The sequence below is a fragment of the Hemiscyllium ocellatum genome, chromosome 4 (genome assembly GCF_020745735.1).
Source record: "Hemiscyllium ocellatum isolate sHemOce1 chromosome 4, sHemOce1.pat.X.cur, whole genome shotgun sequence".
Taxonomy (NCBI): domain Eukaryota; kingdom Metazoa; phylum Chordata; class Chondrichthyes; order Orectolobiformes; family Hemiscylliidae; genus Hemiscyllium; species Hemiscyllium ocellatum.
In genome coordinates, this window is record NC_083404.1 from 105,800,229 (window position 1) to 105,814,954 (window position 14,726).

The 14,726-nt window shown below is 41.3% G+C and overlaps 1 protein-coding gene across 1 annotated transcript in view; it reads right to left on the reverse strand.

Moving 5' to 3' along the window:
• The window catches only part of kif9 (kinesin family member 9), a 111,906-nt gene that overhangs the window by 34,606 nt on the left and 62,574 nt on the right, over positions 1 to 14,726 (reverse strand). Inside the window, exons 13-15 of the mRNA XM_060824046.1 lie at positions 13,056 to 13,146; positions 4,359 to 4,486; positions 1,552 to 1,734 (exon numbers count right to left, since the gene is read on the reverse strand). Of these exons, the coding sequence (XP_060680029.1) occupies positions 1,552 to 1,734; positions 4,359 to 4,486; positions 13,056 to 13,146 (402 nt within the window). The remainder of the gene's footprint in view (positions 1 to 1,551; positions 1,735 to 4,358; positions 4,487 to 13,055; positions 13,147 to 14,726) is intronic.

A 14,726-nucleotide genomic window follows, 5' to 3' on the forward strand; every position in this document is an offset into this window, starting at 1 on the left:
TCTGTGCTCATACACACCTAAGCTCTCCACATTTTCTGCAGTCAGAAGACTCAGTGAATTTCCTCTCCCTCCACCAACCATTCTCAACCATGCACCTACATATATATCCCTCTTTGCAAACCCCTCCACACCCAGACATGCAGTAACCCCCTTCTTCACAACATTCTCCCCTACTCATACACTTGTCCCTCTTCTCAAAGCATCTCTCCACCCCCCACAATCAGTCACTCAGCACTTTCTTCCCAAACTCTGTCTTCTCTCACGGTCACTCCAACAGCAGCCCCTCTTTAAAATCCAACTTCCTTGCTTTTGGTCAGTAGTTCTACTTCTCAAATCTCATTCCCCACTTGATGCTACTTCTTCCCAGTTAGCTAGTGGGACAATATTTGTAATAATAAGGAACAAGAAGGAACAATCAAGAGCCTCGCTAATGTTTTGTCATTTGTCCTCAATTATGACAGTGATGCAGACTACTAAGCAACGGGTACCATTCTAGTTTCACATAACCATGTACAAACCTGGAAACTCACTGGTTTTCAAAGAATGACTGCATTTTTAGATACCAGTTGCACTCACTTAATCAGTATGGTCATGCCACCAGGTGATATCACTCACCTTTCCAACAGCCTTACAGCCCTCTCAGTTCCTTTTATGGCAAGGAATCTGTCACTGAAAACTGGTAGCAATTCACTACACCTGTGGGAGATTCAGACTGTGCTCCTTCCCTACTTAATCCAATGTTGAGCTCTTCTGCTCCCAACCCCCATATCCCCAAAACCCATAGATGTTCCAGCTCTGGTACCCTCCCCAAACTTCATGGAGACTCAAGCTAAATAACAAACCCAGACACCTCTCCCCTTCACAAACCACATCGAGACCTGAGCTTCACTGCTTCCTTTACTGAACTGCGTGGAGATTTGAGCACTGCTCCATCTTACTACCATGTACAACTATCAAGGCTTCAGTCAAATGGTCAGCAGCAGAGCGTGTTCCAGAGGTGTAATGAGTTAGGCAGTCATCTCTGAGCATGTGTGATTGGCTTTTAAGTTTGTCCCCAACACTGGAGCTCTCAAACTGCGCCTTGGGAAGCTTGAACTTTAAGTATCAACTAAAAGCACATGAGGTCACGATCAATCACACCAAACAATTACAAAGAGGCAGAGGTGAAAAAATAATTTTCGAGGGTGGAGTTCCATACATACTTGAACAGTTGGAAATCTGTTAAATAGTAGAAATTTCTCATCCGAAAATAATTCAAGGCGAGCAAATCAGCAGAAAAAGCTACTGGATTTTACATAATTTTGGTCTTTTTTAAAACGGTTGTCTTGACTATTTACCAGATTCCTCTACCTTTTACCTTTGAAGAACGCATTTTAAATGCTTTTCTACTGTCATCACCAGACCACCATCAACCACTGCTCCATATGCTAAACCAATTGAATCAGTGTCAAACATCACTACCATAGGAAATTCATAGTGTAAAATCTGCTGATCACAGATTCTTTGAATTCCATTTCTCTTTCCAAGTCTGCCCTGAACTCCCCTGCTTACCTGGACTTGCTATCTTCCAATTTGATAACTATTTCTGACTGTGCAGAATCAGCACTCAGTACTTCAAGGTCTCTCTGTGTTGTGTCTTTCTCAGGAAGGATAGGAGGTGAAGATTCTTTCACATGTAAAACCATCTCAACATCTTTTCCTCCAATAGACATTCGTTCCTTCTTGATGTTGCTACTGTAAACACAAAGTAACCATCAACTTAATTCAAAATAGGTAAATAATCATCAGAAAAATAATGGAAGATGTCATCAATAATGCTATCAAGCTGTGCTTTCTCACTAAAAATAGTTCACCAATGATCAGTTGGGTTCCCTCAGGATTACAACTGAAAACCTTATTACACCATGATCCATAGACAATACAGCTGAGGTGAGGTGGTGAGAGTAACTGCCCTTGACTCCAAGCAACAACAAACTCTGATCAAATGAAATTTAATTAAAATAATGGGAGGGAAACTCTACATAAAAGGAGATAGTGCAATTGTTGGAAGACAATTGTCTCAGCCTCACTACATCACGTTAAGAGTTCCTCAGTTAGAGTCCAGGGCCCAATCATCTTCACCAATTTCTTTTATCAAAATGGCAAAGTTTGGATTTTTGCTGGTGATTGTTGAATGTTCAGCACTTCTCGTAACTTGTCAGATTATTAAGCATTCCACTCTTGTAATAATACTTGGACAATATCCAGACTTCAACTGATATGTCAGTAACATTTCTGCTGCACAAGTGTTAGGCAGTAGTCATCTCCAGCAAAATTATGAGTCCACCTTCTTTGCCAGTCAAAGGCATTCCCATTGCTAAATCTCACACTATGATGGGTAGTTACCATTGTCTGAAATTTAGCTGAATCAGCCATCAAATTACCATGATTACTAGTGTAGCACTCCTATAGGTTGGGATTACTGTGGCAAGTAATTCATTTGCTGACTTCCCAAAACCTGTCCAAATCTATGAGACAGGTCAAAAGTGTGATGAAATACTTTCCACATGTTTGAGTAGGTGCAGATCCAACAAACCTCAAAATCTTGACACCATCCCTCCCTCTAATAGATCAAAACTAGGAGCTACTTCCCCTAAATGCCATTGTAGGTGTTCCTCAACCATATTGACTGTAGTACTCAAGAAACTAGCTTACCACCATCTTTTCAAAGGTAATTAAAGATGGAAAAAGAATGTTGGCTTTGCCAACAATGCTTATGATAAAAAGAAACTTGGATTTAATCTAGCAAGCTCAGATTTAAACAGTTATCCAGAATTCAGCTTCTGGCATGTTAAAATAACTATAGCAAAGTACGAACAGTAACAGATACTGACTCAGGTTCTTTTTGTTACATCATTGACACTTTCTGGTCCATCAGATTCTGTCTGTCTCAGGGATAGGTGCAACCATTGAAACTAATTGAAAGTTTTAGTGTTTATTGAAAATCCTGGCCTGTTTCAAAGGGCCTTAGTGCGACCATGTCTGAAATATTGTGACCAATTATGGTCTTCTTAACTAAGAATATACATAGTGGGTGGCACAGTGGCACAGTGGTTAGCACTGCTGCCTCACAGCGCCAGAGACCCGGTTCATTTCCCGCCTCAGGCGACTGACTGTGTGGAGTCTGCATGGGTTTCCTCTGGGTGCTCCGGTTTCCTCCCACTGTCACAAAGATGTGCGGGTCAGGTGAATTGGCCATGCTAAATTGCCCATAGTGTTAGGTAAGGGGTAAATGTAGGGGTGTGGGTGGGTTGCGCTTCGGTGGGTCGGTGTGGACTTGGGCCGAAGGGCCTGTTTCCACATTGTAAGTAATCTAATTATCCTCTTGCCTTGCAGGGACTGGAACAAAAGCTCACCCAAGGATTCATGGAATGAAAGCATTGTTCTCAGAAGAGATTGTGTTGAATATATTTAAATTCCCTAGAGTTTAGAAGAATGAGAATAATCTCACTGTAACAATCCTTGGGGTTTGATATGGTAGCTGCTAGGAGGATATTTCTCCCACCTAAGAAACCTAGAACTAGTACCAGAATAGGAATTAGTTCTTCACTGAAAGTGTTCTGAACCTTTGGAATTCTCTGCAACAGAGAGTTATGAATGCTTGAGCATTGAGTATATTCAAATCAGAGGTTTACAGGTTTAAAAAAATGTAAATAGTAGGAGAATCATTAAGGGGCCAGTGTTCGTGCAAACCGCATAACTAGGGAAGTAGAGAGGGTTTGAACTAAATCATGGGGGATAGGGTGCAGCAAAGAATACAGACAAGGTAAGAGAGGAAAATATAAATTTGTGAAATGAGGCCCAGAGATGGCAGAAAGGAGCAGAGAGAAAAAACCTCTAAACCATTCCAATTAGACATTACAAAAATAGCAAAAAGGCAAAACTAAAAACAAATGTATGTGAAGATGCGTTCATAATAAAGGAAAAAAATGAAGAAAACACAATCTGATGGAGACATGGTTGCAAGTTGATAAAGATTGTCCTGAATTATGAGGGATATGTAACATTTAAGAAAAAAGGAAGCTATATATGTGATGGGGTAGCACTGTTAGTCAAGATTAGATTTGTGCAATAATCAATTTAGGTAGAGCTGAGGAAAGTAAGAGAAAGAATGGATGAATATAACTAATTTAATGGCTCTTCAAAGGGCTGAAACAAATACAATGGGATTATCTGTTTTAGCTTATACTATATTATTCTACAACGATTAGCACAAGAGGAAGATTGCAACAACACAATAAGATTATATCAGTAGCTTCTCCAAGCAGAACACTTGAAGGAGAAAGATAAATCCAATGAAAAAAATGGAAACCTCTAACCCAGTTGGATCTTTTCCCTTCTTGGTTTTTAACTTTTTGGCTTTAGCTGATGTTGGAGCTTGACCAATACCAAATCCCTCTCCACTCACTTCTCCAACATGTGTTTCTTCAGCTGTCTCAGTCACCACCTGCAAGCACCAAAAGATAAGGTACTGAAAAAACAATTGGTGAAATTTACACAAGTAATAAGATTCTGTAATAGAAAACCTTACAGATTTTTTAAAAAATTCTTTCATGGGGTGTAGGCTTCGCTGACTAGGCCAGTATTTATTGCCCATTCCTGCCCAGATGGTATTTAAGTATCAACCACATTGCTGTAGGCCTGGGTCATACACAGGTCAGAACAGATTAAGTTGGCAGATTTTCTTTTTTAATGGGAAAGTGAACCAGATAGAGTTTTACAACAATTCCGTTAGGCTAGTTTTTTTAAAAATCTAGATTTTTAATGAATTCAAATTTCACTAACTGCTATGGTGAGTTTTGAAACCAAGTGTCTGGAACATTATTGTGCTCAATGTAATGCTTTCTTTTAGAAATGACCTGTAGTGATTCAGAATATTTTATTAAATTTAAAAAAACGACATAAATTTGCAGTTTTTCAAAGCTGAATTCCAACACAAAGCCTTTACCAGAGTCTTCACTTTATGCTCAAGTGAATTTGCCATGACATGTCCAGGATAACAAGCATAAAATCCTTTCTGTTAATTAACTTACAAAATAAAAATTCTCATTGCTTCTACAGTCTTATTTTGCCTTTGATAGCATGGAGCATCAGACTGGATTTTGTTTTACACATAATGTAAAAAAGTACAGAAAAGGTAAATGAAATAATGTGCAACAGCAATATAATCTAGTATAACCATAGTATTTATTGTGGAAATTTAAACTAATTTTTCAAAAAAAAGACTCGTATTTAATATCCACAGCATTTCCCAACTTCAGGGTTCTGAAAGCATTTTTACAGCAAATTAGGTACTTTTGATGTACAGTCATTGTTGTAAGGTCGGATATAAGGCAGCCAGTTTGTATACAAAAGGTCCCACAAATATTAATGATCCAATAATTAATTTTAGATATTGGTTGAGGAGTAACTATTGGCTGGAACACGATGTACTTCGCTTCAAATGAATCATTTGAGTTTTTTTTACATCAATTTAGGAGGTGAATGGGATTTTACTGTAACGTTTCATTTGAAAGGATCACTGTAATGGAAAATTAACATTTATTGTGAAATCAATAAAGGCACAGAGAAACAAAGAAGTAAAGGCCTGACTGAAACTAGGGGCAAGTATTGCAAACTAAAGAGAAAAATGTAAAGGCAAACCAACCAACAGCAGACTTACAAGGCCAGTTAACCTACCATATCAACAGTCAAGAATGAGAGAAACAACTCCATATATGAAAAGCAACTCAAATGTTCCAGGTCCCTAACCTTGCAGGTGTTGATAAGGAGAAGCAAATTATAGTATAAAGGGAATATGTGAAGGCTATCGAGCATGAGGCATTTTTCCAATGTATTGGGTCCCTTTGCAGAGGTCTGAAATAAACTTTTTCTTTGCTCTTGCAAGCATTTGAATCAAGTCAATTTTATTTTTCATGACAGTAAACTTGGGGGCTCGCCCGGGACCCCGCGACTGGGGAAGATTCTTAAGGTTCCCAGGAGGTGCAGGCGCCAGTGCCTTGAAGGACTTTTACGTCACCTTGAGTGCTAAATTGGCCCCTTTGCGCAAGAGGGCTGGGAATCTGTGGATTGCCCCGGTGCCGGGGTCCAAATCGAAAAGGGTCAGGGTAAGAGTCGTGGCTCAAGTAATCTTACATAGAGACTCATTCTAAGAGAATAAATAAATCAGGAGGAGGGTCCATTGAACTCTTACGCGGTATTTGAGCAAAACTCAAGGGAAAGGATTGATGTCTCTAGAGTGTTTAAAAGACAGCAAGTTTAAGGATGGTTTTAGACTTGGAACCACCACTGACTGAGTTGGACTCACCTAAGGCATACCGAGTACGGGGTTTCTTGGTTTACGAAAACCAAGGTATTGAGGCGGACATGCCCAATGAGAGGTAAAAGCAAGTCATATTGGCAAAATAGATAACGGTACCGTGAGAGAGAGAGAGAGAGAGAGAGAGCTGAACACTTTTCCAATAACGCTGAAAATGGGCTCCAGCAAGAGCAAACAAAAAGATGGTCCACAGAGGACTTGGAGTGGTCAACCAAAAATACAATACATGTTAAATAATTAAGGCCCAGAGTCTGTAAAGCAGTTAGAATTGTGGATCAAGGAATGTGGTTTTCCGGAGGGAGGAAGTTTAAGTAAAAGGCACTTGGACATACTGAGGTCACATTTGGAGGACAGGGAGAAGGAGAGACAGAAGGGACAAATAGAAGCTGTGAATTGGAGTGCTTATAACATGTGGAAGGCTGAGGCTGATATCTGAGAAAAGGAAATCTCAAGTAAAAGATCGATCAAATACGCGTACAAATACCAGCGCACATGCAGACGTGAGAGGAAACCAACCTAATGAAGCTGGACAGTGTCTGAAGTCTGGTCCAGATCCTGACTGTGATGGCTGCCCTCCGAGACCAACAGCCCCCCTATGAGATTTGCCTAGCGAAGGTTCCAAGTCAGCGGCCACTGCCTCGTGGTCTGCTGAATCACTGGTAGCATTTCATACCCACAACAGATCGAAGCAAGAAGGCCAAGTGGAGGACGGCCTCTCCAAGACAGAAAGGCATCCAGGGCCTGTCCGCAGTCACCCTACGACGGACACTGAGTCAGATGGTGAGAGTACTGACTCATGATCACCTAACCAGGTGGTTCTGCAAGCACCAAAGGTTGAAGTTGCAGATCCAGAAAGGTACACGATGTTGGTCCACCGGCCATGGACCATGAAGGATTTGGAAAGTGCCTATGGGCAGTTGCCTGACCCAATCAAGGTTGGAGGTAATAAGTTCGCCGAAGAAGTGACAAAGTTCTGTACTGAGTTCCATCCCATGTCACATGAGATGAGACGTCTCCTGGGACGAAAACTGGGTGTCAATGTCACTAAAATCAGGTATAACTGGCCAGCCGCAAATATCCATGCCAAAGCAGCCAACCCGCAGGTGGAGTGGAACAGAGACTTTCATGATTTTGTCACAGTGTTGGCAACTGCCTGTAGGGAGGCATCAGTATGAATGGACATGACCAAAATTACAATGTGTAAACAACAAGAAGGTGAGACAGTGAGACCTTACGCATCTCACTGAAGTCCATTATGCCCATAGTGGACTGACACCTTCCGAGGACAGCACGACGGCAGAAATCACATGGTATGAGGCACACCTGAGGAACAGCTTCATCAATAATGCCCTACTGCAGGTCAGTGATTACTTGGGAATAAACATGAGACTACACTGTACCTACCACCTAGCGAATGCTGGGGCAGTGGAAAGAGAGAATGCTACCATAAAAAATAAATTGACAAAATGCTGTGAGGAACTAGGAGTGACGTGGACAAAGGTACTTCCTATTGTGCTAATATATATGAGCTCTAGAAGGAGAGGAAGAGCCGATCTTAGCCCAATTGAGATTTTGTTTGGTAGGCTGCCCAATACAGGAACTGGCCCAAGACCTAAAGTAAGACAAATAACAGACCACTGTGAGGATGAGATGTTGTGTTACTGTATAAAACTCTCTACATTTTTGTCTCAAATACAGAATCAAGTGAAGGCAGCACTACCGCAACCAGCAGAAGGGAAGCTGCACGATCTAGAACCTGGAGACTGCATAGTGGTGAAAGACTTCAGGAGGAAACGCTGGAAGGTGAAGAGGTGGCTGGGGCCGTTTCAAGTGCTCCTTACAACACAGACAGCTATTAAGATCGCTGAAAGAGCCATGTGGATACATGCCAGTCATTGCAAATGTGTAGCTGGACCTGAGGAGACATCGGACGACACCGGAACCAAATAAGTGCAAGCAGTGAAACTCCGATAACCAGATTGGACTGATATACGTACGGATTTGTAAGGTTGCTAGACACCTTATGCAGATAGGGGGCTGCCCCAGCTCACACTGTTAGTAAGTGCCCTGGCAGGACTACTCGCAAAGGCAGGGGCTTCTGGGATACAGTCGCAGATGGTAACCTTAATCGAGGGTGCTAAGGGGAACTTTACATGCGACCCATGGCTGTTTAGTAACTAGGACGACTATAATTGGAACAATGAATATTAATTCAGGGATCCTTGTGGTCCCAGAAACTGCTACTTAGTAGTAGCCACCACGGCTACAGGGATACCTGACACGAGAAATAGGTATTCTATTATCAAGGAAGGAAGTGCCAGGACACGGGTAATAATAACTAAGATTCAGAAGAGTGATGAGGGAGCCGGGTGGTGTGGAATAGATAGACCCTTCTCCGACATCTATAGACAGGTGAATATAGTGGTACAGTTGCTGCCACCCCCCCCGAGATGCAGTGCAGAAGGTCCTACAGGAAATAGTAGCATCAGGGCACAGCAACCAACCAAACCAAATGGACCTAACCCCAAGCAGGGCAGAGGGCATTAATGTCATGCCAGAACCTGGAAGGAGTCGGCTGGGGCTCGGGAGTCGAAATAGCCCTTCATGAGATAAGTGGTGTAAATGCACACCAGTAGGTTGAGAGGTGCAAAGGGCCATTGCTAGATGTGAAGGGAACAGAGCTTGTGCCTTGGCCCTAATACAACACCAGAGATTAGAGGTTGACTTCCCTTGTTGGATATGTTTGCACATAGCCCAACAGTGGACTGCCGAGCCAATCACAGAGAACCTAACGAGAAATGCTAGCTGCCTGCTTCCACGGGCGGCGACTACCCTGACCCTGATAGGGGGAGCAATTAGGGCAAATCTCACGCCACCACCTGAACTCAAGGCTAACTGCAGTCCCAATGCAGACACGCTGCCGACCACAACCTTCCATATAGTGGAAGGCAGGGGAGAAACGTGTATTTGCACAAATTAGGGGAGACTCCATTTGGGGATCTCTCAGTGTACTACGATGCTGTACTTAAACAATGACTCTTGCTCAGCTACCTATGCAAATGGTATGATCATCAATATTACTTGTTCCTTTATCAATAATCAGACCATGATGGCGGGTATAATATGGGCTTGTGGAGAGAGAGGGTACAACCACTTTCCCTTGGGATGGAAGGGTGTTGCTATCCTGCGGTAGTGCCTACTGGCATGACAGTGTTCATCCCAGAGGCCAGTAATGGGCGAACCCGAAGGGACATCCCACAGCATTAGAATGGGTACACACTCGCAGACCCCTGGACTACACCAGGAGTGAACACTGGATGGTCTATTCTCTTGGGAACAGGGACAATGCTGGCAATAAACAAGAGTAATGGCCTGGGATATAGTGTATTACTGTTAGCAAATGAGACGGAGGAAGGTCTAACACTCATTAATTCTGAGTTAACGGCAGTAAGGGAAGTAATGATACAAATCGATTGGTACTAGACATACTGACGGCAGAGAGAGGAGGCATCGGCAAAATGTTAGGTACGTCATGCTGTTTTAATATTCCTGATGGGTCCCAGAATATCACTAGTGTCATAAATCATATGAAGGCAGCAGTAAGACTGCCTCCCCCAGCAGATGACTCCTGGTTCCAGTGGCTTACCTTCCTTAGGGGAGGATAGGGGTATTGGATCTTAAATGCTCTACTCGTTGTAGGGCTGGTCAGACTGATAGTGCTTTGTATAGGACCCTGCTTGTGTACCTGCCTACGGCATTTGCTTATGAGTGCAGTGGGGTACCAATTGGTAAAACAATCAGAGGCCCCATAGTAGGAAGATCCGATTGCATGGATCCCACCATACTGTAGCGTTGAAGTGTGTGTCGTGTGAAAGTGGGCTAGGTACAGGGCACACCACAGCAAGTGATGATACCACCAAATGCTGTGTTACAAATAGATGGTGTCCAAGGAAAGGCCTGGTGCTCCCTAAGCAATTTGATGTAGACCTACCTGGCTCTGTATATTTTTTATGTCATTGTTGACATAAAATGACAATAAGGGGGGAAATGTAATGGAAAATTAACATTTATTGTGAAATCTATAAAGGCACAGGGAAACAAAAAAGTAAGGGCCTGATTGAAATTAGAGGCAAGTATTGTAAACAAACAGAAAAATGTAAAGGCAAACCAACCTAATAGTAGACTTACAATGCCAGTTAACCTACCAGTAAAAAATGAGCTCTGCAGATGCTGGAGATCACAGCTGAAAATGTGTTGCTGGTTAAAGCACAGCAGGTTAGGCAGCATCCAAGGAACAGGAAATTCGACGTTTCGGGCATAAGCCCTTCATCAGGAATGAAGTTCCTGATGAAGGGCTTATGCCCGAAACGTCGAATTTCCTGTTCCTTGGATGCTGCCTAACCTGCTGTGCTTTAACCAGCAACACATTTTCAGCTGTTAACCTACCATATCAGCAGTCAAGGAAAGAGAGAAACAACTCCATATATGGAAAGGAACTCAAATGTTCCAGGCCCCTAACCTTGAAGATGATGATAAGAAGAAGCGAATTATAGTACAAAGGGAATATGGGAAAGCTATCAAGCGCCCCTTACATGAGGCGTCTTGCCAATGTATTGGGTCCCTTTGCAGAGGTCTGAAATTAACTTTTTCTTTGCTCTTGCAAGCATTTGAGTTGGACCGATTTAATTTCCACGACAGTCACCTTTGACAATGCAGCATTATGACAGTATTGCTTGCTTGAAGACTCCTTTCATTGCTTAGGTAATGATGGATAGCAACCCGAGAGAGTGATAATTTACCAAGTTGGATGTGTTCTTTTTAAATGGATAGAACACACATTTTTACTTTGTCAGGTAAATGCAAGTGTTATTGCAGTAATTGAACAGTTGACTAGAGGTATCATTAGTTCTGAAGCACAAGTCTTCATTAATTAAGATTTTGTCTACACCCATAGTCTTTGTTGCATGCAAAGAACCCAACTTTTTTGTGAAACTGCATAGAGTGAATGGAGTATAAAAGTAGGGAAGTATTGCTTAAAGGCACTGGTTAGACCACACTTGAATACTGTGAACAGTTTTGGTGCCCTTATCTAGGGAAAGATGTACAGACATTGGAGGCAGTCCGCAGAAGGTTCACCAGGTTTCTCCGAGGTATGGCAGGACTGTTTTATTACGAGAGGTTGAGCCTGTGCCCACTGAAGTTTAGAAAAATGAAAGCCAACCTTATTGAAACATACAAGGTTCTTGAAGGACTTGACAGAGTAGATGTGGAAAGATTGTTTCCCCTTGTGGTACAGTCTAGGACCAGAGCGCATAATCTCAGAGTAAGGGATTGTTCACTTAGGACAGAGATGAGGAAAATTTTCTTCTCTCAAGGGTTGTGAATCTATGGAATTCTTTACTACAAAGAACTGTTGAAGCTTGGCTGAGATAGACAGATATTTAAACAGTAAAGGAATTAAGTGTTATGGGGAAAGGGAAGGAAACTGGAGTTATAAATAATAAATCAGCTATGATCTCATTGAATGACTGAGCAGATTCAATTGACCAGATAGTCTACTTCTGCTCTATATATATGGTCTTAAATTGTTTAGAGACCAGGATCTGCAATGATAAGTGCATACGAAAGAATGCGAGAAGAGCCACTGGGTTGAATTTCACTTTGAAGGTGGAAAATAGGAACAGAGACTTTTTTCAGATCCCGAACCTATCCCCTGGAAAACAGTCATTGCTGTGTATTTCTGACTGGGGTGCCCCTAAACTAGCATGGAGCCCAGTTTCATGTTCATCATGTTCATGAGGATGCTTGGTCGGTTTTCGAAATTGAAATATCAATGGAAGTCTTTCAGCTCAGTGGAGCACCCAGCTACATTAAAAATTAAAGAACTAAGAGGGTATTTTAACAAGAAGGTGCCCTCTCAGCCACTTCCTGAAAATGGAAATAATAAGAATTACAGATAGCAGCCTATTTTAGTCTTGAGTTGTGTAACTGGGAATGTCATCATTTGCTGTCTATCCCCAGTTTCCTTTGAGAAAGTGGTGGTGAGCCACTTGAACTGCTGTAGTGCATAGTAGGTGCACGATCACAGTGAAGGGAGTTCTGAGTTTTACAGATCAAGTTCTTTCCTCAGAACCTTGCAGATAATGTCTTTTTCAACTGCATGTCCAATTCACTTTTGGAAACTACTGTTCCAACCATTGTTTCAAACAATTACTTCCAGATCAAATTAACTCATCGGATTCGTGAATGAGATAAAGCAGACAAGGACGTTGTAAGCCAAATAAACTGGACACTACAACTACAGGATTGTTGGTCTTTCTGATCTCCTTTATTCAGTGGGTGCTCTGTGATTGAGAGGTGATTTTGGTGAGTAGTTGAGGTCCTTACTACTTGTTCTGGTGTAAATAAGAATCCCAAGCCAATATTTGAAGAGGGAAAGAAAGACAGCCTTCTGGCCAAAATTCTGCCATCAACTAATTGCATTGGATTAACTTGCTGTTCACCTATATAACAAACTATATATCAAAGTAACTATAGCAGTGTGAGACGGCATTGTGAGAGACATGATCAAACAATAGAAAAAGCATTTAAATTGTGGGCAAAAAACAGCCCTTTCCTCCCTCACCTCATATCCATGTACATGCACTAATGATAATGTGCTGAGGTAATGATAGTTCCCAGGCTTCCCCACACTCACCGGTTCAGGAGTATAGCTAGTTGATTTATTCATTTTATCAATCAGAATGTACTTCTTCCGCAATGCAGTCTCTATTTCCTGCCCTTGTTGCCTTGATGTGAAAGAAGGGGAATAAAATCAGAAGTTATGATTTTGACTGTGAACTGAATTTTGCAGAGAACCTCTGAAACAGAGACAGACAGCAGCAAGGAAGTTGAAGTTGGAACAAACAGAAGCAGATATGACAACAGGGAGAAAGGCAACTTTACAGGCAGAGGTGGGATTGGGGACAGGAAAAGAAACAGGCAGAAGCAAAGCTAGAGAGATTCAGAGAGGCAGTATTAACACTGACAAAGCAGCAGATGAAAAGGCTGCATTAGATACAGCAGCAAAAATAGAGCACCAGACATAAACCTTATTTGAAAGTGTTTGGCTTGCTAGTGTAGAGAAAGCTTTATTGTAACTGATCCATAAGATAACTACTATGGAAGTGCCTTGATGAGATAATGTAATGATGACATCTATTTTGAGCTTATCCTACAACTGATCTGAGTGTATTGTGTTTGTTAAGGTAAAGAAGGAAAGAAAAAAAAACTTAGATCTCTTTTGTATTTTTCTTGACCTCAGGATACCCAAAGTACTTATTGTCAATCACAACTGCTATGAAGATTAATAATATTTTTATAATTATTTGAAGACTTGGTTCTAAAGTGGGGAAAATGGACTTAGTTATTCTGATCTATTTTTGCAAAAGTCAGAAAGTAATTTTGAACATTAAGCTTAAAACAGCATTTAAAAGAAATTGCATGATCACAATTAAATTACCAGCAATCCATCCGTTGACATAATTATCAAGGTATTTTTCTGAATCAAGTTCAGGAATGAGACAGAGAAAGGGTTGGAAGCAGGTTCATGTAAGGGCAAGAAGCTAATATCAGCAGAGCTGATGTTAAGAGCATTTTTCAAACAACTGGGGCCCAGTAGAAGTCCTGGGTGTTAAATAGTTTGTGGGAGTATCTGAGAGGGAGACATCCTACAAAACTATTGAAAACTTGAGTTTCAGGTACCCATGTTAAGTAATGGGAAATTGAGGGAGCAGATTATTTTAAGTATCAAGAAAATACATTCACTGAAAAATATAGCATCTAGTGAAGCACAGCAATTTGCCAAAGGGAAGTTGACTACAACTGTGCCATTGAGCAACAGGCTTTAGCATAGAAGCAGGAATGCCTTTTCACTGAGGTTTGAAAGCCAATGAGGGTATTGTTGCTGAATGGCATCCTTTTGTACTGTAAGAATTCCGTGATTCTTTCTCTGTGCTGTTTATAATGGGATCACTCCAGTAGTTCTTGTATAATGTAATATAGTTTGCCTTTGTTTCTTCTTTGAAATAAACTTTAATGTTTTTGCACAAGTACGTGTACAGGATCTTGCAAAAATGTTTAATGACTGACTCCATTGGTAACAAAAAGGAAAATAAAACCTCTAGTCTATCAAGCCAGGTTTCACTCTGAGATTTGACTTGTCTGATATTACCATCAATATTGATAATAATGCAATACAGAATCAAAATCATTCCAGCACAGGAGGCCATTCAGTTTATCAAGCACCTGCCAGTTTTCTCCAACAATTTCTCACACCAAATCGTTTCCCACAACCTCTACATATCCTTTATTATTTTGCATATTTTTA